Source organism: Scatophagus argus, chromosome 1, assembly GCF_020382885.2.
Source record: "Scatophagus argus isolate fScaArg1 chromosome 1, fScaArg1.pri, whole genome shotgun sequence".
In the NCBI taxonomy this organism is placed as follows: domain Eukaryota; kingdom Metazoa; phylum Chordata; class Actinopteri; family Scatophagidae; genus Scatophagus; species Scatophagus argus.
In genome coordinates this window covers 13,675,654-13,703,378 of record NC_058493.1, presented here as the reverse complement: position 1 = coordinate 13,703,378, position 27,725 = coordinate 13,675,654, and the positions used below count along the sequence as shown (strand labels likewise).

Sequence of the window (27,725 nt, the reverse complement as noted above, 5' to 3'; positions counted from 1 at the left end):
GGATATATATAGGCAGCTCTCTCGCCTTTTAAGGCCTCGGGGAGAGGTAGGTGGGGGTCGGCTGGAGACGGGTGGTGGTTTTGTTGCCCTGGTACTTGGTTTAGGCTGACTCCCTGTGGATTCAGGCTGACAACCGAAGTCGTTGCAAAGGAAATCTCAAGGGGTAAGAAAAAATGCAATATTCTTATCTTTCTGGTGCCTTCCTCGCTTTTTTAATTTTTCTTTTGCTTGAAACCTGAGAGCAGCAGGAGGGACCAGAGGAATGGAATAATAGAGAGCATATTAGGACCCCACCAAAAGATGTTGCACGACCCTAACCAGAGCTGAGAATACATTAAGTGATGAATGAGGAGATATATAAGTTATGAAGGGCTGCGCAGCAGTTCAATTGTAATAGATGAGGTAGTCACTGCTTTCTAATTGTCTTGTGTGAGACAGCACAGATAGACAGCATGTTGCTCTCTGTGTGTTTATCATAGTGAGAGTCTAATTGGTTAAAGAGAGTCCCATTGTAAAGTCAAGTTCTGCTGCTCATAGTGTGTCGATTTCAGTTTAAATGAAGATAATTCAAATAAACTATAATTATTCTGTTCTATAACAATTGCCACTAATTAGGACACAGCAAGTGTATCCAAGTTGCAACTACTGACGATCAAGCTGCAGAATTTTAGAGGTTTGTACAGTAATGGTTGAGATTTTAGGGGCTTACGTACAGAGAAGCTCAGGTGTCATTTGGCAGGCATTTGTGCTGTTACAGCTTTGGCCGGACCGACAAAGGCAGAGCACAGCTACTGGGGTGTAGGACTGAAGGGACTGGGATATGACCTGTCTGCAGTGACCACTTGCTTGATGGCTTTTGAGTGTAATGCTTATTTTCTTATGAAGCATGATGTCTTGTCCTGTCCATTGCCTTGATTTTGTGAGATCTGCTCTAGGCAGTGCCATATGAATAAACATTACCTAGACACAAGGAGCCATTAGGACTTCAGTGATTTTAGTGGTACAGCTCCGTGACTCTGTTGGACAGCCTGGTTGATTGATCCTTGCATAGAGTGATCATTTTCTGTGACAAATTTACGATTGTTTTTTGACATTTCTGTTTTACTGCCCAACCACGTTATTCAGTCAGGAATTTATCTGTCATGTTTGACTTTAGGAGTCAGAAGTCAGAGGTCTGAGATTTTATGTCATCTACCTGATTGACTGGCTGCTTGATTGGCAGTCTGGGGGCATTTCAAGTGAGTTAAACATGGCTCTGGTGATAAAGTTAAGGTTAAGAGATTTGGAAACGGGGATGTGTTTGACTACGTCTCAGTAGCTTTCAGGGTGAGGATGGGGAGGGAGCATTGCTTTATGTTTCATCTGACCTTATTTCTGGTCTGTGAGCATTTGGGTGATGTAAGGCAATTATGCTCCAACGCCACTATGTGTGCATGATGTAAGACAAAATTATGCTCTTAGTTTGGTGTGTGTGTACTGTAAAACGTTGTACATCAGACACACCTAATGAGAAAGAGAGAACAAATCACATTGAAAATGAATGCCAACACTTTCACATTGTTAAACTATGAATGCTAAACACTTTAAAGATAGATATTTGATGACCTGTGGGAATGGGACTGATTTTTCTCTAGAATAGCTTAATAGTGCATTTACATCAATCAACCAACAACTTTCTTCTTTCTTCCTCTTTTTTGTGCCAGTGGCACAAGTGGTTGTTGTGGTTATTCTATGTTATGTCTCAGTTTTGTTACTAGTACAGTCTATGGTATGCCAATAACAGAAACCTCTAATGATAATGGTTCTGTTTTGCAGAGCTCCCACTGTTTTCATGTTTTATTTAATATTATTTCATTAATTTGTCTTTGTAGAGGAAAACATCGTTTAATAAATAACTGCTCCTGCTGTTTTTGGAGTGGTCAAATTGACTGAATGATCTTTGGTGCCAAAATACTGTCAGTCACTGTTCATACATGTCACTAGTCCAACAATAGTTTACATCCATAGCTTTTGTTTATGTATGTGAACACGTGTCTTGCTGGTGTCTTTAAATCAATATGGTGTCACCTTGTCATTCATGAAACCCACTGATGTATTTGTGTGTGTGTATGGGCATGTGACAGTGTTTCCAAAACCATGTCTCCAAATTCCAGGAGGGCTTTTCTTTTTGCATGAGGTGGCGCAGTCAACAGAAATATATTGTCAGTTATTGTTAATACACATTGTTACAAAGCACCAAGTCATAATAGAGAGCAATAGAGGACTTTGTTTCAAAAGGCCAGAACCAATGCTTGGAATAAGAATGTTTCTTTCCTTCTTTACTTTGCTTTCATCAGACAGCAGCTATCTCCTGAAGTCAAGCTGACAGTCCTTTAGGGTTTATAGCCCAGCCTCTTTGTGTATGTTGTCACTGTGTTGCTGGTCTGATTTGTAAGTTACGATCTACTGGCTGTTATAATGTCAATCTGTGTGTGTGTGTGTGTGTGTGTGTGTGTGTGTGTTGCTGGTCCAACAGGTCAGTATCTACAGTGTCACCATGTCAGTGTGGATCAAACGTGGGAGTTACAACCATGAATACCACCACAAACAGAGCCAATATGTGGTTAAAGAATACAGCAGGTACATGTAATACTGTTACGCTGCCATACATATTTCTAACTAAAACATTAAGCTAACTGTAGTATTGTAACAGTTGTAGTCGCTGTCATTGATAAACCTGCAAATTCAGCTATAGAGGCTAAAGAGAACAAAAGTAACCTGGCTTAAAACCCATGCGAGCTTACAATAGTCAACCTGGCTAACCTGGTTAACATTAAGCTAACACCAACACTGACTAACAGCAAGCTGAAATTGAAACTTGTTTTTACAAGAATCTCTGAAGTCTATATCAAGACTGAGCAAATCGTTAAAATAAATAAATAAATAAAAAGATTGTTACTGGCCACATTAAGCCAAAATTATCTTCTGGTAACTTACTGTTTTCTTACATCCCACAGTTTCAATGAGGGTCCCACAGTTAAAATACAAAAGCCCGTCGGAAAGTTTTGATGCAGAGTGACCAGTATAATTTCAACATGGCATAGTTATGTTTAAGTTTTGATTGAATCTGGATCAAGTTTAAAAAACAAACCTCATTTGTTCGCACTGTTTATGTATGTGTACGTGTTTGTGTGTGTATGATTTAAGAGCGAGGCTATTCTGGCTGATGTGTTTCTTGTCTACACTTACCACTTATATTATACTTACCAAATCTTATTTTTACTGCAGCTCAGTCTTACTTCTTTTTTCATTCCACTAACAAGCAGCTAACCAGTGCACAAGCTTAACAAGATATTCAGTGACATATATGCTCTATATATTTCCCTAACCAATTCTTTTCTCTCCTATTTAATACTCAGGTAAGTATGAAGCTTGCATGTATAATGTGCCATCAACAAACTGACTGATATGCTAATACAAATCAACCACTGTATGCTCAAATCATAATTTCTTTATAAACTTTTTCACATAGAACATAGAACTTGCATATTACCTGTTTCACCATTTAGGATGAACCCATAAATCCCACAAGCTGTGTAAGTAGGCATCATACTGCAACCTAGAGTCCACCTGAAGCGCAAAAAAACTAAGACATTACTTTTGGCCAGGAGTGGCCTCATCTCCTCTCTTAATATGCAACATGGGCCCTGCTGGGGTCTCATCACTACTCTGTCAGTGCCAGCTTTTCAGAATCGTCCTGACTTTCTGAACTGTGGGGCGCTCCCATCGACTTTTTGGTGCCAATGGTGGAACGACTTCGAGCTAAAAGGTCTGCTGGATAATAGTGATGAAAAACACAGGTTCAGAGCTCCCCACAGCTGGTTGCTCTAAGGTGACAGGCCTGTTGTCAGCTTCAGGGCAGCCTCTCATGAGTATCATGGGCATATGGACATGGGATTTGGCTGTCAGCAAAAAGATTGTGTATAGCAGCCAAAAAAAAAAAAAAAGACAGAAACTATTGCTGCCTAGGAGATGGTACAATGGTACAAAGGCGGGTGAAATGAAGAACAGGGAAGCTCTCTAAAGCACAAATTACACTTGTCTCATACACAGCAGTGCTCTCTGAGGTGCAAACCCTCTAGAGGTCAAAACTGCAATGCACCCTCCTACAAAAACTTCTTTTTTGTGTTGCTCAAGCTTTTCTGATGTCAACCATGTAAATTGGTTTATGAAAGTTTTCTTATGTTTGGGTCTCCTTCCCCCTCACAGAAGGTCAAGGTGTATGTTCATAGCCTGCTGTGTAATGTCAAGATCAGTCAGGGAGACTTTTCGTTTCTGTTCCTACCATAGAGAGATCTTGGAAAGTACTACGTATTGTTTGAACCGTGTTCACATCCTTTTTCGTCATGTCATTGTCATGATAGGGATTTAAAAGCATGAAGCAATTAAGTAACATCTGACAGATCCTCTAAACTCACCATACCACTTGTGAATGCATGGTTTGGTTACAACAGCCAATGTTCACGCAGGAACAGGTGGGACTGGTGGATCAGTAGCACCAATACTGTAGGAAATATTCATATATATTATTTATTTATTTATTCGTGCGGAGCTGGAACCATGAAATGTTTTTGCATGGAAAACAATCAAAACTATCTTAAATTACTCAATTCTCAGCCTGTAGAAAAACCTTGTTTTCCTTAATCTGTTAGCAACACTGACTCATGTCTGTTTTTAGCTCTGAGGCGATGGAGGACAGATATGAGCACAAAACATACGCTCACGTCCAGGAAATGGTAAGAATCTTTGTAGTTTCACATTGATACAATGGCAGCTGAACTATATTGTTTTAAAAATGTTTAGGTTAATGTTAATACATTATAATAACCTGTCTTAATAAGTTAAGAACATAGAGATGTGTGGATGCAAAAAGTGTATGTTATTTATTTGTTTGATATTAACCTGTACCCTGTTTAGTTAAAGACGAAGATGTTGGACAAGTATGTGTATGAGGGCCCGATGATAAGGGGACCAAAGTTCCTGACTAGACTCAGATCCCACACTGTGTTTGAAAACACTCCCGTCAAACTTTTCTGCTCTGTTGATGGCTTCCCCATGCCTGTTGTAAAATGGTGAGTGAGTACTAAAAGCATTCCTTTTAAGATAACCAAATGTGTTAATGAAAAGCAGACTTTGCTTTACACTATTTAAGATACGCTGGCCTATCATCTCTCTTTTTTTCTCCCATCTTTTAGATGTAATAGTAATACGATAGCAGGTTTTAATAGTGATGTGAGAAACGAGTTGTCTATTATGGATTCATGTGCCTTTATGCTGGTGGACTGAAATTTTCCTCTATTTAGGTATAAAGATGATGTGATCCTGGATGTGTCCTCTGGAAAGTACCTGGTTGAATCTAAAGGTGGAATTCATTCCCTGGAGATCCCAAGGTATAGTAAGTCAAGAAACAGAAAAAAATATTTATGGTAGTTTTCACCATTTTATAAGCACATTTTCATATTCAGGGGACAAGTTTTAGTACTTCCCTGCTTAAGAAAACAGTTGTATAACATCGTCTGTGGATCTGGAAGATCTGTAAAGTCAAAGTTCAAAATATTTAACAGAAAACCTGCTTTATATGGTACAGACGTGGAATTTGAATAATGAGGACGTTCAACGAGCAGAAAAGGTCAAATGAAAGATGCTATTGAGATGTATTATGCAAATTGTAGGATTTGTCATTTTTGAAGATGGATCCATAAGGGATTAAATTTATTTTTAATCCCAATTTTATGTAAGTGCAATTCTAAATCCTTCTGTTAACCCTTTATTGCATCTTGTTTTTTATTGTGCATGTAGATGCTTATACTGCATTGCACTAAAGGTAGCAATAAAACAATTAAAGCTATCTAAACATTTAAAACAAATGGTTTACCAAATGGTTAATACAATAGGAAATGCATTTACAGTAATGTGACTGTAAGGTTTTACAGGTTTTTTGTGCTTTTACTGGATTTGTAATTCATGATTCTCTGCTACATATAACTATTTATTGCCCATGTGGATCACCACCTTGAACCATTAGAAAATCTGTCCCATCAGGCTCATCACCCAAATTCAAGTTAAGTAATAATTTCAGCTGACTGACTGTAGCTATAGGCTGTGTGGGAGGGGAGGCATATCCCATTCTCCCTCCAGTCTTAGGAAGCTCAGCTGTTCGACTGCTGACCCCAGTGCTACATGATACTCCAGGATTCTTGAAGTCATCACTCTCCCCTTGGATCCAGACACCTTTAGCTTCTGCTGTCTGTTACTTACAAGCAGATCCGCCTACAGCCATTACCCCTAGTAGAAACATTCTCCTTTATACTCCTGTCTGTCTCCTGAGTGGTCTAAAAGGCTGGAACCTTAGAGGAAAAATCTTTTTGAATTGCAAATTATGAGAGGCTTGTCACCAGTTTAAGCCAGGCTCATGACAGAGCGGAATAGTGGAATTTCTATTCCCAACCTCTCAGTCATGGGTCCTTACATGACAACATAAAAGTCAAAGTAATCTCCCTGCAACTATGCCGGCCTAAAGAGTGAACAAAACACTCAGAGGATGAAGTTGGTCTTGGGGTCATGAATGATGTGATGTTTTGATCTCACTATGATAGTGAGACTAAAACATAGCTTTGACCTCTTTTGTACCTCTCTTTCTCTATATCTCTCCAACATTCACTTTAGCTGGTAAATGCTCTCTTGGCACCATCTGAGAAGAGATGATTATTGTCTAGATCAGAAGCCTTTGCAACTTGTTTGTCTTGGGCTTGCTTAGACTGTCAAACATTTGTGGCCATATGGTTATAGGGAGGAAAAAAAACAGCAACATTTCATATCAATATGATTTAGTGGAAGCATGTCAATCACAAGATGCACAGAAGGCGATGAATTGCAGCCTGGAATTTGATCATGTATCCATCTCACAGAAACCATTCAACTCATTCAGCCTGTTCCAACCGAAAGGAACTGTCATCTGCTCTGCTTGTGGCACTGTCTCCAAGGAATATGTTTAATGCCAAGTCCTATCCAAGCATTACTTAATCCATCCAGAAACCTGATGAAGCTGCTGATTTTCCCTGGCAGCGTGATGCATTCATGTGAGAAATCATTGCTCATGTGGTGCATTAATTTCATACACCTTGTAAAAGCAAATCCCCGTTGTGAATACTTGAGTGGAGCAGTTCCTTGTGGATTCATTTACACATATATATCAAAGGAATACTTAACTTGTGTTTTACTGTCTATTTATAGATGCTCAACTGATGATACCGCGCAATACACCGTTGTGGCCTCTAACACCTATGGACAGGCCTCTAGTCAGGCCGCTGTCCTGGTCAAGAGTAAGTCCTTCTACTTGATTGTCTTGTATCCGATGTTGGAGTTAAGTTTTACCACACAGGCATACTAGAATATGTTGACTGGTAGGTCTGAATACATCTAAACCAGATTATGAGAGTATACATCGGTTCTGCAAAGGTCTTCAAAATACCTGGAATGGCAACTATTATTTGTGATGTCATATATGTTCAATGTACAATAACAGCTTTTAACCCGTAACTTAATATAAACTGTTAGCTAACCTAAATCGAAAATACTTGACAAAACACATTAATTTTCTGGACAGAATAGATTTAAAGGAAAATTGAATTGTATGATTAACTGTGACAGAGGTAAAGGTGTGTGTTCTTATTTAATACCAGTGATATTAATGTCATTTCTAACATCTCTGTTTAGTTCACATAAAGTGGAATTTCATGAACAAAGGCACTTGGATCTGTAATGGCACACTTGGCTGCCAGGCTATCAGTTTTCCACTACTGCTATCTGCTGTTATCTGTCTGTTCAACAATTTCTTAGTCTTTATTATTACAACTGAGTGCTGTAAAAAATAATTAATTTTTGGTATTTATTTTTTAACTATGTAGGGTTCAAGCAGGAGGAGGAGTCCTGTCCATACGCATGGTTGCCTTTCACAGGTGAGTATCATAAATATGTTCAAAAATGATAAGATTTCTACCAGTAATTGGCTATGAAATATACTGTATATCTTTTCAAATTAGCATGCGAAGCAACAGGCTGTTACCACTAGTGTTATCCCCATCTCTCTCTCTCACACACTGTTTCGCCCTTGTCAGCTGCCATGCTTCCCAAGATCCATTACACTAAAATCAACATTACTTTTCTGGAGAAGTTTGGGCCGGTGTTTGCTACTGAGGGAGAATCTGCCACTCTGACTGCTACCATGACCCTGAACCCCAACCTGGCCAACCTGCAGCCTGAGGCACAGTGGTACAGAGATGGTAACTGTTATACAGTAGTATTTTATGACAAAGTAATTACACTCTAATTGTTAGTAAGATATACAGCCTGCCACTGCTGCGACCAGACACAGTCTAGTCGACATGCAGCTAGAGGCACAGCAGTGGGAATATGTTCGGGGAACTATTTTCATTGCTAATTAATTATAGCGAAAGTATTTAATTAGACTCTAGCAATATGTACACACTTCATGAGTCACTGAATTTGCTTTGTGTGTGCGTGTCTGTAGACATTACATAAGGGTGCCATGTTGTAATAAGTTAATCTTGTATATTCAAAAGCAATATATTCAGTCATATCTCATGTATAACGTATAGAAATATATTACATATACAGTCACACAGGAGATGTATAAGGTTTCTAAGTGACACTGAAGTCAGGATCACGTCTCATTTCCAGACACACGTCTGTTTGATTCTAAATGGGTGAAGATTGAAACTGGCAGAGGGGTCACCACCTTGACTCTTCCTAACCTCTACAAAGATGATGAAGGCCTCTACACAATACGCATGGTCACCAAAGGAGGCACTGCAGAGCACAGTGCCTTTGTTTCTGTTGCAGGTGAGATGTGCTGGATGATTGGACAGTCCAAGGGAAATAAAAAAAAACATACTGGATTTTTACTGCACTGTTGTCAAAACAGTTCTTGCGTGTTTTAACACTTATAGAACTCTGTTACTGTGGTTATTTAAATATGTGTAACTGCTTATAACATGATACACATATGCACTGTGTAGATGGTCCTCCCCCAGTTCCCAGTGCACCTGGTGCTCCTATGGACATCAAGATCCACGATGCCAATAGAGACTATGTCATTGTGTCATGGAAGCCCCCAAATACCACCACAGAAGGACCAATTCTGGGATACTTTGTGGACAAGTAGGAGTTACTGATATACACCATAAACAGATAAATTAACCAACATAAAGACAAAGGGTTTACTGTAAGTCATCACAAAGACTTTGTTTGATTATCTATACAAATGCAGAGGCTACTTTCTTAGCTAAAGGGATTTTCTCCTTTTTCTCTATACTGAACTCTTCCACTGTATTTCTCCATTAATTTTCAGTTCTATTCTTACTGACTCTTTTTTCTCAAAAAATGCTGTACAATCCACTCTGTTGTAATGCACTTACCGATATTGATCACTATAATCATTTAATCTATAATCCTACCCATCAAATCCAAAAAATCAAAACTAACAGTATATCAATGTAAACCTCGGTATATAATATGGTTTTCTTTGTGTTTCCTCATACTTTTCTGAACTCCTTTTCCTCTCTCTTTTGACCTTAATTTTGTAGATGTGAGGTTGGAACTGAAAACTGGACCCAGTGCAATGATCACCCGATAAAGATTTGTAAATACCCAGTGCCTGGGCTGTTTGAAGGACACTCCTACTACTTCAGAGTCAGAGCAGTCAACTCACATGGAATCAGCAAACCATCCCGCATGTCTGATCCTATCGCTGCACTGGACCCCACTGACTTTGAGAAGCTCCATGGTGGGTTTAACTGGATCAGTATAGAGAAATGTCACCCCTGCCTTTCATATTATATCACTGGAAGACTTGAAGATATGTATCCTGTAGCCACTGACATGCCAAATGTCACCATTGTTTTGGTTTGGTGGAATCTAAAGTCTAAAATTATCACTTCATTAAATATCTGCTTTGCTACTTTTGTAATAACTGTTGTCAGTTATTCAAAGCAACAGGGGTCTAGTACAGCTTCTATCAAATCTTTGGCCCATAGGGAGAAATTGCTCAAGACTGAATTTAGCTTATTAGATACTGGTGATTATATGATGCGATGCACAGTGAGGTTTGTTTACCAATGTACTGATTTGATGAAATTAAAGAAAAAAATGACAACTTTTATTTGAATCTCTAGCCAAACAAACTATTGTACCAGGCAAACACAAAGCAGATTAGTGATAATGTTGTTTTTTATCTTCCGGTAGCCAAGAAACTTGGAGGAAAACTAGATGTCGTGTCTTACCATGATGATGTTGAAGGTGAGTTTTGCTAAAATGACCATGCATGTATGGATTATTGTTATATAATATCTATAATATCCTTGGAGTACATTCCTGTGCAGTAGGTGTCTCACTGTGAATGTGTGTGCTTCTGTGCAGCTGAGGGAAAGCCTCCAGGTGCTCCATCAGGAATTCATGCCTCAGAAACAGACAGGACATATGTTGTTCTGAGCTGGAAAGCCCCTGCATATACCAACAAGGCTCCCATGTGGTACTACATAGAAAAGGTAATAAACAATGTCATACTGTTTCTAAAGCTGCTTTGTGTACCGCAATGTATATACAATATCTCATCAGTTTAAAAATGCATGTCCTTCTGTGTCTGAAAGCCCCCTCCTCTGCCCCAGTAAAGTTGCAATGTAGTTCAAAATCATGGAAATTTAGGGTGATTGATTCTAGTTGTTGATAAAGCTGATAGACTGATATTAGGGAAACTACTCTTGTGACACTCTTCGTGTCTGTAGAATACATAATGTTTTTGCAGGTCACAAAAATAATAATACTTTTCCTTGTGCAGTTTTCTCATCAGCTTGCATAGACTTCTGTGAACTGACAAAGTTATTCTAAATAATTCTTAAATATCTGCAATAAATCCAGGCTAAAATGTAGCACAAAACTTCATTATGTGTCTGCATGTATTATAACAGTTAACATGACACATGACACAACATAACATTCTCTCTGTGTCTCCCCGCAGTGCCCGCTAGAGACTGGCACATGGCAACGTGTTAACACTCAGGTCCCCATTCGATCTCCCCGTTATGCTGTCTTTGACCTGGCAGAGGGCAAACAATATAAGTTCAGGGTTGTGTCTGCCAATATGTATGGAAACAGTGAGCCATCAGAGCCATCTGGACCTATCGAGACTCAGGAACTCAAAGGTCCGTGTTTTTTATACGCAGATCAGTAGTGGAATACATCCACATTGAAGCTGCTGTTAAATTCATAATAGCCTTTTGTCATTTTTATGATTCAATGTAATTTCTTTGTCTTCAGGTGTGCCATCTGCTCCCGGTCAGGTGATTGCTACCAGGGAAACAGACACCTCTGTCCTCATCCAGTGGGCTCCCCCAAAGGAACCAAACAATCTGATTGGCTACTACATCGACCAGTGCGTGAAGGGGTCCAAGGACTGGACCTCAGCCAATCACAAACCTCACAGGAACACCAAGTAGGTTTTCAATCCAACAATAATAGGCCGTATTGCTCAGAAATGTGTCTTCCTTTGAAATCTTTCATGTTTTTTTTTGCATGTGAATCTGTTCCTGCAGGTTTGTGGTTAGTGGTCTGACCAAAGGAGAAACCTATGTGTTCCGTGTCCAGGCTATCAACGAGCTGGGTCTTAGTGATGAATCCCAGGAGTCCGCACCTCTCACTGTTAAAGCTGCCCTCAGTCAGTTTAGTATTATATTTTTTGTCATTCAAATTGATGTTGAATAAGATAATAATTATTATCTGCTGTGGACTGTGGTGATCATTTAACAGTTGTTGTGTAATTATTGTAATTAGAAGCATTAAAATTCAGTATTGCTTTTCCAGCCGTCCCCTCCGCTCCTTACGACGTCGCGTTGCTTAACTGTGACGGCCATTCAGTGGTTCTGAACTGGAAGAAGCCTCTTCACTCCGGAGGAGCGAAGATCAAGGAATATTATGTGGACAAAAGACGCAGTGGTACGACCATTTGGAGGGAGGTTCATATCCCACCACTCACAGAAAGAGTTTATAAGGTATCATCTTAAAATATTAAAACAAATTCTTGAATTTTGGAATAAATTAATACAAGCACTTTAGTTTGTCGTTCTCTGATACCACAAGAAATAAGCAACTTTTTCACAACTACTCATTTATTACAACTACCCACTGTGTCACACTGGTTATTTTATGCACAGTTGGCTGGTATTAGTTTCAAAAGTAGTTTGTTTCATATAATGATGATTGGCATGTTAGTAACCATGGTAACATTTTGTTGACAGGTGGAGGGCTTGACTGAAGGAGCAGTCTATCAGTTCCAGGTGTATGCAGCCAACCTGGCTGGCCTGGGACCAGCTTCCAAACATTCAGCTGACTTTACCTGTGAGGCCTGGACCATGCCAGAGCCTGGTTAGTAAACATCATCTTCTGACTGACTCACTGGCAAACTTTGGAACTTGCCCAAAAAACATGAAGCATGTAGTCATTGTTGCCACTGACATGTCAATACATGCGCAGATGTGTTCCCTTTCATTCTCTTTATCTTTCAGGCCCTGCCTATGACCTGACCTTCACTGAAGTGAGGGATAATTCATTGGTGGTTGAGTGGCAAAAGCCTGTCTATGCTGGTTCTGGACCAATCACAGGCTATCATGTTGAGTATGCTAAGAAGGGCACTTCTGAGTGGAACACAGCCAATCAGACAGCTGTCAGTCACCGCTTCTTCAAGGTAAGGCCATCTTCAGTAAGGTTTATAGTTCCACTATGGTTACTGTCTGAAATCTTTCCCTGTAATACCTGGATACTGTGCAGTTTGACTTAAAAGTCTGCTATAACTTGATTAATTGATTTGATCTGTGGGTTTTGTACTGCTGGTCAGCCAAGATAAGCAGTTTGATATGTACTGTAACTTAAACAGGATGCTGGTGTTTTAGTGTGAGCACTGCTGAACAGGTTACAACTACTGCACATTGTGCTCCTGATGCTACATTGTATGTTGCTCATGATAATAGCATATTGAAAACCGTGTCCAACACTGTTTTGTATTGGCCCTGTGTGCTATAATATTGTTTTCAAGCTCCCATATATTGCATCTGAGTCCCCTTGAGCAGCCTGGAGTATTTTAATTCTCCCTATTGTACATTGGGGTGATACACTTCCATTAAACTGTGTGATACTGACACCTAGTGGATAACATAGGAAACAGTCAGTGTTAAGAACGCCACAAAATATCCAAGATGGTAGATGGAGATGCTTGTTTTTTAGAATTGATAGTGGCAGTAATTAGGTGACTTATCTCATAATATGTGACACTGGCAAGTCAGTCAACAAATCAGCATTATATGTATTACATTACTGTGAAATGCCAAGAATATTTAGGGGCCTGATAAAACATAGGTATCAAAACAATACAGATTAATTATGAGCAAATAAGACACAGATTCATTTGCATTTACCAGATGCAGTAACTACTGGATCTTAGGACTATCTGCAACAGTTTCTGATGTTGTGGAAAAACACGCTACTACCAAGTTAATGTTAGAGTTAATTTAACTTCCCAGTTTGACCAAAGTGATGACTAATACCGATGTATGAAAAAACAAATCATACCTCTCTTCTCTTCACCAGCTTGATCGGTTGTTTTCTTGTCTGTTTCCTAGGTAACAGGTCTGGAGGCAGGTGCCAGCTACGTGTTCCGAGTGCGTGGGGTCAACGCTGCAGGTGTGGGTATGGCCTCAATGCCCTCTGACCCTGTGACTGCCAAGGCTGCACCAGGTAGTGTTTATTAACAGGCAACATCTCCAAGATTCTCTTTGAAAAGACAACATAATGAACTCGTGGCTTTGCCAAATTGGAAATTGGAAAGATACACTCTTTTTTTTCAAAATACTGGAGGCGAGATCTAAGTGGAGAGTGGAGCAAATGAATATAATAAAATGAATAAATGAAATCTAAAAACTCATGGACTGTAATTCTCTGTGACTTTTTTTTGGAGACTGAAATTGGTGCAGTTTGAAAAAACCTTGTGCGTGTTTTTCTCACTTCAAGGTTCCCAGGAGGTTTCCTGCGTTGTAGATGAGAAGTCAGGTGACATCGTCCTCTCATTTGCGTCCTGCCAAATGAATGAGGGCTCTCAGTTCATCTGGAAGAAAGACTATAAAGAAATCACAGATTTCTCCAAAGGAGTAGTGATTAAGACTGAAGGCAGCCAGTAAGACCACACACACACGCACAAAATCTTAAACGTGCATTATCATCATCTGTCTGTCTGTGTCTGCATCCTAGGTCTAAGCTGATCTTTAAGAACGCAGACAAAGAGGACTTTGGGACTTTCTCTGTTTCTGTCACCAACACAGAGGGAGTGTCATCCAGCTATACAATCTCTTCTGAAGGTAGGATCTTTACCCATCACTGTGGAAGTGTGGCTCAGGTTCTTAACCACCCAGCCAAATGCTGGCTTTCAAAATGCACAGAAATAAAATACTGACTTGTGTGTGCTATCAGTTTAGTTATTTAGCCCAGACTGACAGATGATTTATTCCTGTTAACATACTGTGATGGGAATGGCTGCCTTTATTATTTTCATCTCCACGTTAGCATTTACACTACATTAAAGTACATTAAATACTTGTTTCTTTTATCTGTTAAAGTAGTGCGTGCAAATACCTAATGTGCCCTGAGCATGAAAACTTGAACAGCAGTAAGTATCAAAGTATCTGATATCAAAAGCGAAATTCAAAAGGAAACTATGTACTGGAGAACTGAGGTGCTGTGTGGGATGAAATGAAGATGAAAGCAACGAGCTTAAAAATGATCACACTGGCATGCAGGCAACAAACAATTTCATTACACATCTGATGAATGCAAGCAGAGCACATTGCGCACAAACATCCCCCCAGCTCGGGGCAGTGTGTGTGTGTGTTTTAAACATCGTCATCTTGGCTAAGGGTTTTCTGTCAAAAAGTTTCACAATATTTTTCCTGCTATTGCACCACTATGCTACAAGGATATAATATGTTATTCAGTGCGCCTTACACTGATTGCTTCCCATTTGGCCAACAGTTTCTTCTGCCAGCCTACAGTCATTTTAAAACTCCTGGTATATAAGGTTCATATATTTCACTTAAATCGCACTTTTAGCACATTTAAAAACCTAACTCTTGATGCAGTTTCAGAGTGGCTTTAAGGAACACACAGCCATGCTGTATTGTCTTCCGTGTGCCCGGATAAGTGTTTGTGCATTTGTCTGCTTTGTCCTGTTAAACACAATTACATCTTGAATCATCTCATCAAAGTGCATAATAAAAATGACATCTGGGTACAAAGTGTAACATGTATTTTAGTTGCTTGTTTGTGCCCATGGCTGCATGAAATGAATAAGTTGTCTCCTCACATTTCAGAGTTGGCGAAGATGCTGGCACTCAGCTATGATATCAGACATCCAAGTAAGTACCGCTGGGTGACTTTCCATCGTTCATAAACTCTCTCATTGTCCCTTTTAATCTTTCTTCTCTTACTCTCTTTCCTCTGCTTTGTCTTTAATCTGTCTCACGTACTCCCTCTATTTCTGTTTCCCCTTTTCCTAGCTTCATTTTGCTTTGTTCTAACTTTTCTTTGAACCTTTCAGATTTCTTTCTCCCTTTCTTTTTTCAGAAGCACATTTCTCCTTTTTATTTGATCCAAAAAAGTCTTACCTGCTTTTGCATCACCTGCCTAACCACTATTCACCTCTCCTCTTCTTTTGCCTCCTCCCTTTTCGTCTCTATGTCTCTTGCTAACAGTTCGGTTAAGTTATGAGTAAATAAGTGCAATAATGTTTTTGAACACATGACTTTCTCTTCTCTGCTCTAGTCATCCCACTGAAAACAGAGCTGACCTATAAGATTTTGGAGAGAGGCAGAATGAGGTTCTGGCTGCAGGCTGAAGAAATTTCTTCCAATGTCACCTACAAATTCTTTGCCAACAACAAGGAACTGTCTGGAGCTGATGTAAGATACACTGTAGTTTAAAGCATGGAAAATGACTTGCTTGCTACAGGCTGAAAGAATTGTGTGCCTGCACTTGATGTACCCTGACTGTGATGCAGTCAGCTGCATGCTGCTATATTAAAGTCACAATATCACAGTAAAAAGGTACCCACACTCAAGAGGTCTATCTTCAAGTGCATTATGGCCTTTTTACAACCTACTCTATTTTTCTACAGCCCAACAAGATGGGTCATGACGTCTCTACAGGTATCATTGAGTTCATCATGGACCATTTCACTGAGGAGAATGAGGGGACATTTACCTTCCAGATCACAGATGGAGGAGGCAAAGCACAGAGCTCTCTGGTTCTGATTGGAGATGGTAAGAAAGGCCGGGTGTGATTTCTCACTTTCAGCATCTACCCTGTCTTTCAAACCATTAGCCAGACATACTGAAACACGTGTAATATGTATGTGCTTATGTGTAAGCATGTATTCTCTCTGGATCTCTGACCTAAGAGACTACATTATGGAAATGATTTCAGCTGGAAAATGTAAAGGGCGGTTTGATGCTGTTAAATTACTTTTTTTCATAAATTATGATTTTGCTCTCACACAGAGGGCCATTAACTAGCTAATCCTCTGAAAGAATCTATAGCAGCTACTGGCAGCACTTTGATCTTTTAATTATTCTCTGTTTATGTGTATCTGTATGTGCACACAGCTTTCAAGGCAGCGCTGGCTGAGGCCGACTACCAGAGAAGAGAGTACATCAGAGTCAAGGAGGGTAAGAAACACAAAACATCATCTACTTTCGAGCTTGTATGAGCTTTATCCAACCTAGCCTGAAACCAGACACTATGTTGCCTGGGAGACAACTAATCTAATCAGTGAGTGCACAGGAAAAGAAACAGTGGAGGTATTTGGGACCTTAAAACTCAAAGAGGACTCGTGTCCAATGGCGTGCTATATGAAAAAAAGAAGCCCTAAGTTTTTAATTAATAGAACTCAAACAATCAAGGTTCGCAGCTAATTTATTTTAAGCTTCCCTTCCCTGGGCATTTCTCTCTTGCCTCTATCAACCACAGGTCCCCACTTCAGTGAGTTCCTGTCACTTCACGTTGGAGATGACTGCTCCGTCACTTTGGTCTGCAAGGTAAACAAAACCAAATTCAATAGTTATTGAATATTTACACTCTAAACAATTGAGAGTATGACATGCGGATAGCTGATTAGCCATTCTATGAATGCTGAGTGCAGGATGAAATAATGCTTTGTTAGCATGAAGGATGTAATTAAAACCTTGCGACAATCTGAAACTGACGTGTTTAGCCCAAATAAGTGCAATTGGAGCAATACGGAAAGACAACAAACATATGCAGTAAATTAAAATGTGTAAATATTACGAATGATTATACACAGAAGGCATACATTTATTTCCAAAGGTCAAAGTAGTAGTGGTTTGGATACAATATATTACACACAACTACAGGTCAGTGTTCTCTCGGTCAGTGTATTTTTTTTTTCCATGAGAAGGGGTTAGAGTAACTACCAAAGTACAGGTGCTGAAGTCTCTGTCAGCCTTAATGAACCACCACATAAGCCGAACTTTACACACGTCACTGACTTGTTGGAGGTGCATCTTGTAATGAGTTATAAAATTTGAGGTGTGTGGCACCAATGGCACCACTAACAGGTTTGTATAAGGTGGAACTAAAGTGAATTTATATTGGGGATTTTTACCCGCAGAACATCTTGAATAGATCTGTCACACTTCAAGTGTTAAATTGCTCTGGGTGCAACGGAAAGATGAAGTGCAACACATCTAAACCCTGCACTGATAAATGACTTTTAGAGGCAGACTGATTCAGTTTTGTGGTTGGGTCCATCTGGAATGGTGCCATTGGGATTTGATGATCTAATATATAGAAACTATAAAAGAAGCAAAACCCTTGTTAACATTAATTATGTGGAATGTTTTATTAGTATCATTGATTATGTTTTTTATTGCAGGTTGCTAACTTGAAGAAGGAGTCAGTGTTCCACTGGTATAAAGAGGACACAGAGATTATCCCTGATGTGAAGCCTGACCTGGGGTCAGGAGTCTGTAAACTGCCAATTAAACTGGTAATTGCATTTTGGATAATCTTCCGAGTGCTATTAAAATTGTGTACAGCATTGTTATTTGTAAGCATGATTTTCAGTGCAGGATGTAGCGCAGTGGTTACACTAAGTCAAGGCACTGAAGCAAGATTTTGACAGTGATTTGGTTGGTTAGACAATTTAGTTTGTTGACGATCCAACATCGTGCGTTTTCTATTTTTCTCTCTTCCAGTTTTCACTAAAGACAACAGGAATTTATAAGGCCACCATCAGTGATGACAGAGGAAAAGATATGAGCCAAATTGATGTCTCCGGAAAAGGTAAGCATATCTTTTGTTATTAATTTATCTTACTGATTAATTGAATGATATATTGACTCGCTGGTGGCTCGTTGACTCACTGAGTGACAGTAAATAATAACCTACAATATAAATGGCCACTGAGAAGTTTAAACTCTAAAAGAGCTTGATGCTCATTAAGAAGTGGGAAATATGAAAAAATATACACTTTGTCTGTACGGGGTAAACTAATGAATTTTTAACAAACCCTCTAACCCTAACCACATTTTTCTGACTGCTGTGTAAAAATAGTTCTTGCCATGTGACAGCTTGTTCACCTGCTGGCTGTATTTAATCATGAGAAAATCCATTTAAATGTTCCTGTAAAAGTTTGTGTGAAATAAACTTAAGCTGGTACTCAGTAGTCCTGCTCGCTCTCTTTTTATGATCATCTTTTATCCCCTCTGTATTAGAGGTTAGTAAGTATTTAATCAGACCTTAAGCAAGAGATTAGCTGACGGATACAGCTCTTCATACATTTTCATTGTTTTGTCTAAACTGGGAAGAACAAAAATATTAAGTTAATTGGTTAATAACGGCAACATGGATACTGAGTCACAGGATGTTGAGGCAGCTTCTCTCAAACACACACACACACACGCTGTGACTATGGAGAAGCACATACCTCAACTAGCAGGCCTGTTTAATTTATGCAGCCACCAGAGGGCAGCATGTTGGCTCTCCATCCTCTTGGCTCTTTCTCTGACCCCATGTTTCTGTGCTTCTCTTGCAGTGTTTGACGATGCCATCAACAAGATCAGCCAACTGGCTGGTGGGTATCTGTCATTTACCCTCAGACACCCACATACACATGAATACCCATACATCAATCATCTCGCTAAGAGAAATCCGTATTTAAAACAGTACTAAATATCACAATCAACATCCTCTACCCACTGGAGGGATCAAGTGCAAATGATCTAAATTCAACATGGCACAATCAAACCACACACGATGAGAGATTTAGATACATCACCAGGCTGATACATTTTTGTGTTAAAATGCCACTGCTACACACACACATACACCTATCAGCATGTGACAGAAGTTGTCATGCTGGAAGCCTTTGGCCATCATGCCATGATGTGGTGAAATTGCTTTAAAATTCCACTGCACTGTCACAGTGACAGTGTAGAGGAGCATCTTACTCCTATTTTAAGAGACAGTCACTTGACAGCTCTGCAGCAACTGTTACAGCAGTGGTTGCAGAGGAGAAGAGGGTTCATTACTGTGATAATGGGAAACCATGGTGATGTGACCAGGTGGATGACACACTTGTACACTTGTAATGTGCACAGAGCGACCCACAGTCCTAGTGTAGTATAAAACTCCCCCTTTTAGGTATAAGAGCTTTAAAAAAGTTCTGATACCTGAATGCAGCAAACACTCTGCACTCTGCTTCATTAGTTCAATTCTGCTCTCCAAACTTGATAAAGATAATGTGAAAAGGGGAGCTCTAAATTAGATACCGCTTGCACAAATGGCTGCGGATGGAAGCTTGATTCTGTTTGTTTAGTTCTGAGCAAAAACGTCAGGCAGAGAGAGGCCACCTTATCCAGCAGCAGATGGAAAATATGTACCTGATTCTGATTTCCAATGTGCCCTCCACAACCTCTGTCACCTCCCATCACCTCCTCCAGGAGCCAGTGCAGCAGAGCTGGTGATTAACTGCACAGCAACAGGCATTCAGCTGCAGTGTCACATGAAGTACTACACCTCAGAGATGAACATCACCTGGTATCAAGGGTAAAGTATCAAAATTAATAACACTACTACTACTACTAATACTACCACGACCACCACAATACCAACAACAACCACTACTGAGAAGGAGACGCAGAAAAGATAACAATGACTCCAGTATTTGTACTCGTAGGAGTTGATTTAGGAAGCATAAGAGTATTCTTTCAAGTGTGTCTATAAACATGCCGACCACAAACACGTTATTTTGCTTTTCTCTCAAGTTAAACAGCCAGAAGTGGCAAAAACAATAAGCCACATAATAAAACTTGTGATGGCTTTTGGCAAGTGTTTTCATTATCCTGGTTATCGCAGTAAAATTGTTTTTGTCCTGTTTTGTGACAAAAATCACACCCCTATCATTTTCTAGCAAGGTTTTTCTGCACTTAAAAGCACACTGTCTTTCCTTAGAGATTATAAAGTGGGATGAGAGGGGAAATAGAGTGAGAAAGTGACTGGACTGAGAAAAAGGCAGAAAAGAAAATTGAATGATGAGAATTAGGAAGAAAGAAAGAGGGATGACATTTGGTAGTAGAGCTGACGTTCAGTTAGTCGAAAAAACGAAAATTTACGGAGATTAGATTTTTAACCTCTCCCCTGTTTTTCCTGTGAGAATGTGTGAGAGCGAGTGGTAGAAAGCAAGAGAGAGAAATTGGTAGCCCTAACATTAGGTAGGCATGTTAACATAATTCTCTATTACCTCTGTCTACAGCAGCTCACACATACAAACACACTAACCTCTCCTCTCTTCTCCCCAGGGAGACTAAACTCTCCCACAGTGACAAGATCGTGATTGGAGGAACCCCATCTATGGCAACAATGGAGGTATCATCATCTCCCGTACAATGCCGAACACTATATGTCTCTTAAGTGGATCTTGGGTAATTTTATGATGATAAAGTCATTCGGGTAAGCGGCACTGTGGCTCATCAGGGTGGCTCCGAGTGCCTTCGTAAAGGTGAAAGCAGGGCGTGCTTAAAACGAACTAAATGGATAATTTCACTTTTAAAAGGAGTAGCTAATGAATAAAAACATCATACATTTTAAAAGTCATTAAACCTAATTAATTAAACAGTGTATCTTCCTTTTACTTTTTGTCTGAATGTTTAATAGCTGTAATTACCTGGTAGATGAATGAATCTTTTTTCAACCATTAGTTAAAGGCATAAAAGCGGAAATAAACAGAGGCTTATTTGATTGATTCACAGGTAATTGAGCCAACAGAGAAGGATAAAGGAATGTACTCCATCGTGATCACCGACCCTGAAACCTCACATAAGCGCACACTGGACCTCAGCGGTGATGGTTAGTGAGGGTCATCTTCTCTCTATCATTTGCTCTCTCTCTCCGTGTCACTTGCTCTTTCAATGGGTAATACAGTTCAAAACAGGGGTGGAAACTACACAGTCTCTTGTTTTTATGGAGCTCTTGACTTCGATCTGTAGTTGAAGATTCTGACATGATGCCGCCTTTAAGAGTTTCAAACGCTCATCCCCTTTGGCTTGAAAACTGGCTGTAAAAAGTTTGGTGGTTTGCTGTTTTACAAAAGAAGAAGAAAAAAGAAACACAGCTTGAATTCATGTTGGATACACTGGATACCATTGGGGAGACCTTTTTTTCCCGAAGCATAATCAACTTCTCTGTTGTCCTTCCATGATGCTCAATATATTCCACTTTTACTTTTGATAAATATTGGACAGGTTCACTCCTTCCATCCTTGCATTATTCCCCCTCCTCATGTTCTGAAGCTGAAAATGTTTAACTGAGAGCAGCTGCTGCTGCGGTTGTTCATGAGTGAGCACGTAACAGATGCAGTTTCAAACCCACCTTTTTTAAGCCAGGGATGGTGCTTATGTACTCAAAAGGTAGACATCTAATGGAGTGTCAAATTAAAATAAGCTAAGGAGATAATTAGTGTTGCGAATCGTTTCAGTGAATCGTACTGAAATTCTGTTATTGTCTTTTACAGTATATGAGAAGGCTTTTGCTGAGTTCCAGAAACTCAAGTAAGAACCAACCTCTCAAGTCTGTTTCTTTATTTGTGTCTTTATGTGTATACATTAGTAAGATTAATAACTCTGCCAGTGCTGAGTCACACAGGAAGTAATAATACTTCCTGTATTATTGTATTGTTTTTCAGCAGATACTGATAACCAATGACATGCCCAATAATAAGATGGCCAATAATTTTACATTACTGTATTTCAAAAAGAAGCAGTCGATGCACACCTGAGGGTAAGAAAGGCTGGGATGTTGTGAGCAAAGATGGATGATTTTATATTCCATAGTTTTACTAACATCTGTTGCATTAAAACCCGTAGACTTTTTACATATGGGTCTTCTCTATACCCATGTAGAACATTTATTCATTCATTTATTCATTCATACATACAACTTCCTTTTCTGAGCGCAAGATGCATGTAAACCCAACACACCCGTTCCAATGAGATGATCAGTTAGCAGCATCAATAGACAGAGCTCTCTTTCGATGCGTCTGCTGTTTGCAAACACAGGGACTACTCTCTTTAACATATTTGCTACTGTAAGATGAGATAAAATTCAAATTTAAAAATAGAAGCAGTCAGGTAACAGGGCTCCTTTTGGGTCCTTTGACTAATTGGGCCAAAGCGAAAGCCCACACACTGAATTTTGCAAATCCATTTACAAAAATCAATTGAAACTCCAAACACTAAACAGTGCATGCAGCGTGGAAACTGTCTGAATCCCTTTTCTAATTAAGATTCAAAGAAAGATATTTAAGCACATGATTTTACAAACACATTGAAACAAGTGACACCCTGTTGCCCTTTTGATTGAGCATCAACATGCCAAGAGGAGAGCAGAGTTCCCTCAGCCATCTGGTCCTGGGGCTGACCTCTGGCCCTCACATGCTGCTCCGACAGCCCTCACCCAGTTTTTACAAAGCAATACTGTTTTTTTTCCCATAGAATGGATTCTGTTAAGTCCTGGAGTAAACTACAGTGTAATGAGGTTTGGCTCTAAACCCAGAATGCCTTGTGGCAAACCATCTGACCACTGCCACTGACCCAGTAATGGAAAAGATATTGTGTGTGTTGTCACTCAGTGAGCAGAACCAGGTAGTGGAAACAGACCATAAACAAACCGAGTTATATTATATTTATAATAGAGAGATTACATGTGATACTCTCAGTATCTCAGAATTTTGCTAAACAAATGAATACTGAGAGGTACATATGAAGTTACAGCGTTGCACACAATACTGTATATGTGTGTCTGAGCAAGAGAAACATCCCTAACTTTTCTTTCTGTGTTTCAGGGCTGAGGCCTATGCTGAGAAGAGTGAGTTTGTCCTTCTATTCTCCTTGTTTCTTTGTTTAATACAGTTACTTGTGTTTAAAAAGAATCAAAAATTATCTCAAAAAAAGCATAAAGATATCGGTCGTTTAGTCATCTTACAATGAATGAGGACTCAAAGTTCAACATCAGCATATGTAACAGGAAATACTGGTCATATTAACAACTGTTTGTTTCAGATCGTGGTAAGGTGGTGGGAGGGCTGCCTGATGTGGTCACCATTATGGAAAAGAAGGTCAGTGTCTAAATGTATGACTGTGTGATTTTTAGTCTCTAGAAAGTTGTACATGTTTTTCTAAGAGGTCAACTGATCTGTTCCATAAATAGACCCTGAGTTTAACATGCACAGTGTGTGGAGACCCCAAGCCCCAGGTCTCATGGTTGAAGAACGGAGCAGAGGTGGAGCCTGACGATCAGGTAAATGCTGCGGACACTCCAAACAGAGCCTTGTTCTATTCTTTGGTTCCTGCCTGTCACATGCTACTGCTGACTCTCTAAGCTGTGTACCCTGCGCCCCCCCCCCAAACCCAGCCCCTCCTTCCTATCGCATGATTAATTACCTTATTAATCAGACACAGCTGAAACAGTACGTTTCTATTAACTTGTCTAGTGATACTTTGGTGTTTTTTTGCTATCAGTCCACGTCTTCGGTATTGTGTTGTGTTACTCTCAGTGGCTTTGCCTGCTGATTCATATGGGCAGTATCCTATGTACTATATATGCAAGGTACCACCGTGACTGCAATAATATTTTTAAAGTCCTGGTAAGTATTCTTGACAGAACAAGAAATTTTACCTTTAAAATTACATGCAAACTAATACAGAGTAATTCATCATTTCTGATTACTGAAATACTTTCTAACAAGTGCATGTTTCAATTAAGTAAACACCAAATTGAAGCTTATTAAATAGACAGGATCCCAAAATATACTTACTTTCCTTGTTGGAAATTGATTGCACTGCTTTAAGAGTCTATAAAGCTTCCAAAATCTAGCTGTGAGACTTCAGCACAGGTTATAGTCCCTCGTTAGAGGGATCAACATATTTCTCTGAGGTCAGCATTATCAGCACACTGGATCTGTAATATAACAAATCTACCTCATAACTCATTGACCTACTTGCCAACCAGCACAAGTCTACAGTCTATCCCCAGTCAGTGCAGGCTCTCTCCACAGCATCAGCATCCTGCGGCTCCTAACGGCTTTGAAGATTTAAGTATGAGAAACCCTGGTCCAGGTGGAATATGTGTTGAAGTTTGCCCTCTTCTTTATTCATTCCCTCACCTGTGAATAATCTGTCGAAAACAACATCTGACGTCCCTGGTGATGCGTTTTCCAAACCTCAGGAGTGAATCTCCTCTGTGTAGTTAACCACAGAGGCTACCGAAGATATTAACAGAAAAACTAAAATATATATTCAGATCCAGTGGATATTGCACTCAAAGTAAGAGTAGAAACAGGTATTAGTGAAAAACTAGACAGGTAGTGAAAGTTTTTTTTTTTTTGTGCATTTTGTCACTAGGTTTGAGATTTCTGGACTGTGGATGCCACTGAGTACATAAGCTACAGCTCATCATTCAAACAAAAGGGAATGTTGTAACCCACAGATTAGTGTACATTGGTCTCATAAATAAGTACAATTATCCTTGAAAATAGAACATATTAATTAGAAAAGACCCATCATTTGAAAATACAACATTTTTGTGTAGGTTTATTTGCTTTTTAGGCCAAAAAAGCATTTAATTTCTCAAATTTAAAGGCAAGTGTTTCTCTTAATAGGAATGTAATTAATCTGCTAAAAGTACCACTCCATAAAAATGTGCTAATGTCTGAACCTTGCAAATGAGTGGGCAGGTATGAGAGAGGGAAATTAAAATAGTGTATGCTCTCCTGCACTAATATATTGCACATCAGAATACAAGTACTCCATGTTGTCTCAGATGTCTGAAGAACATGGACACAAGTGTACTTCAGCTCCAAAGACTTTAAGGATCAATAGCTTTGTTTTTGTGGTCCAAGGAGTGCAGATGGAATATGCTTTTGTTGTGCCATTTAATTCACTCATATTTTTGTTAGGGGCTTCAGCAGAATAAAACAGACTGCAATACATCATTAGTCCTCATGTCCACCGAGCCTTTCTATCAGCGCTCATTTCTTTGCTGAAGGGCGGTGGTAATCAGAGCTTGTGCTGCTGCTCTGACTGAAAGATAAATCAAAACTTTAAATAAAACTTTAAGCGATAGGCGTTTTAAATGTTAAATCATGCTGAAGTCCCTGTGCTGCCTCTCTCGCTTTTTTAACATTTTGACTTTATATTTCAGTACGTGGTCTCCCTGGACCAGGGCAAGTTTGCCAGTCTGACAATCAAAGGTGTTTCCATGGAGGATTCTGGCAGATATACGATGATTGTCCAGAACAAATACGGAGGGGAATCTGTGGATATAGTGGTAAGTGTCACTGCTGCGCACCACAAATTACGAGATTTACTCAGAGCCGTGAAATTTTTCTGGCCATCTGTGGCACAAATTTTGTCTTTTCATTGGGGCCCAACCGTGAGATGTTGTGATCTCATTTGTGAGGCATTACAGAGATGATGTTTGACCTTGTGAGTTTTGTCCCACTCAGATTTGACAGATTTGGCCTAGAGTTTTCCTTCATAGTCAAAATGAATGGTATGCTTAAATGGTGTACAGTGTTTGCATAAACAAATGCAAAAAAAGATGGAGTGTTCTTTATTGGCATAAATGCATGTATGAGCAATGTCTAGATAACCTAACATTAAGTCTTATTCTTCCTCTTTCCAGGTCAGTGTGTACCGTCACGGAGAGAAAATCCCTGAGGCGAAGCCAACTCTGACCCCTAAAACAATCATCCCTCCTAAGCTCCCCATTGAGATCCCTCAACCTAAGAGCCAGCCGACTGCCAGTCCCACCCCCTCTGCTCCTAGCCCCGCCCCTCCAAAGGCAGCAGCAGGAAGAGGGGTGAAGAGTCCCACTCCCACTAGAAGGAAGTAGAAAGCATGACAATCAAAAATGAGGAATAAACATATTCACACACTGGTGCAGACCACACAAGCTTTTACTGGTATTCTCTATCTGGACAAATATTAAAAGCATTAAATGAAATGGAGTTAGCACACTTGCCATTAAATTGGAGAGTCAAGGAAACCCTGATAGCTAAAATAAAAACTGTAAGAGTAAGAAAAAAAAATTAAAAATGTATTACTGTGATATCGCTGTATGAAAACAAAAAAACCCTGAAATGAATAAAATAAAAACTTGTTCTTATCGGAACATGAGTAAATTAGAAATGAGTTTCATTTAATTGAAATGAACTGAATTGAAACTTGAATAAAGCTGACATTTGATTAAAACTATTGCTACAAAATGAATGAAATGTGTTTAAAACTGACATTGGAAGTGTGTGAGTGAAGCATGCATATCTGGCTAAAATAAAGGTATTAATACATGTAGTATGAATAAACATTGTTGGTCATTACAATGACGACATCTGCTTGGAAGCAGAGCTACACTGGAGCTACACTCCCTGTCTCAAGACATTTTATACCATGCTATACCAACAATGCAAAACATACAAACAGTAGCTTTGATGTGCCCCTGTGAATATCCTGCTGAAAAATGAAAAAAAAACGTGTCATATTTTTCTGTGATGCCTGCATTTTTGATTTGGTGTGCAACATGTGCTTCATGAGGCCCTTTGCATAATTTCCTAATTCCCCCCCTCACATACCCACACCACCACTACCACCATCCTTTGAAGATGGGGCCAAGCCAAGTCACGGTGGCCCTGTGGAGAGGTGGGCCCACGCCTGCCTATAGGGAAGGGCGGCTCTCATATGATCAATGGTTTGGCTTGTTCTCACGGTCATGAGACGTGTTTTATACATGAAGGATTTCATTTACATGTTTCAGAAAAATCTTGCTCCTGTACTGGTTTTCTGCAGGATGCCGAAAACAACACAGGCTTAGTAACACAGCTCCAAGTCACGGATGCATCTCACAGGATGAATGCTAATACTACGAAGTTTTTCTCTTCCTCAAGAAATGAGGCTAACTAACTGAAGCACAAAGAACGGGTTAACACCGTGACAGAGAGAAATCAGCTGTACAAAGCCATCATTATGCTTCCATTTCTGTCAACCAATGGCTGCAAATAT

The 27,725-nt window shown here is 39.6% G+C and overlaps 1 protein-coding gene across 2 annotated transcripts; it reads left to right on the top strand.

Annotated features, from left to right (window-relative positions):
• Positions 1-17: 17 nt before the first annotated feature.
• myom2b (myomesin 2b) lies at positions 18-26,921 on the top strand. 2 transcript variants are annotated; one of them, XM_046384676.1, is made up of 39 exons: positions 18-163; positions 2,516-2,619; positions 4,718-4,775; positions 4,957-5,111; positions 5,343-5,429; positions 7,273-7,361; positions 7,947-7,997; positions 8,157-8,321; positions 8,740-8,901; positions 9,078-9,219; positions 9,645-9,844; positions 10,303-10,356; positions 10,477-10,604; positions 11,075-11,258; positions 11,374-11,548; positions 11,649-11,770; positions 11,917-12,104; positions 12,351-12,477; positions 12,618-12,796; positions 13,728-13,842; positions 14,116-14,278; positions 14,353-14,459; positions 15,468-15,512; positions 15,919-16,055; positions 16,271-16,415; positions 16,758-16,820; positions 17,122-17,189; positions 18,047-18,160; positions 18,369-18,456; positions 19,208-19,246; positions 20,115-20,220; positions 20,973-21,039; positions 21,423-21,519; positions 22,184-22,220; positions 23,513-23,535; positions 23,730-23,785; positions 23,878-23,967; positions 25,870-25,995; positions 26,353-26,921. In XM_046384676.1, the coding sequence occupies exons 2-39, from the start codon at positions 2,537-2,539 to the stop codon at positions 26,560-26,562; spliced, it is 4,245 nt and encodes a 1,414-aa protein (XP_046240632.1). In that variant the 5' UTR covers positions 18-163; positions 2,516-2,536; the 3' UTR covers positions 26,563-26,921. The 2 variants fall into 2 exon arrangements, with proteins under 2 accessions (XP_046240632.1, XP_046240640.1); XM_046384684.1 differs by lacking the exon at positions 2,516-2,619 and having other exon boundaries at positions 89-163.
• The last annotated feature ends 804 nt before the right edge of the window (positions 26,922-27,725 follow it).

What these genes read in the sequence shown, in the direction of transcription:
- myom2b (XM_046384676.1), top strand. Translation starts at nt 2,537, where the DNA reads ATGTCAGTGTGGATCAAACGTGGGAGTTACAACCATGAATACCACCAC. An exon ending in TGACTTTGAGAAGCTCCATG is followed by an intron (nt 9,845 to 10,302) that starts GTGGGTTTAACT and finishes ATCTTCCGGTAG; the next exon opens with CCAAGAAACTTGGAGGAAAA. An exon ending in ATTAAGACTGAAGGCAGCCA is followed by an intron (nt 14,279 to 14,352) that starts GTAAGACCACAC and finishes TCTGCATCCTAG; the next exon opens with GTCTAAGCTGATCTTTAAGA.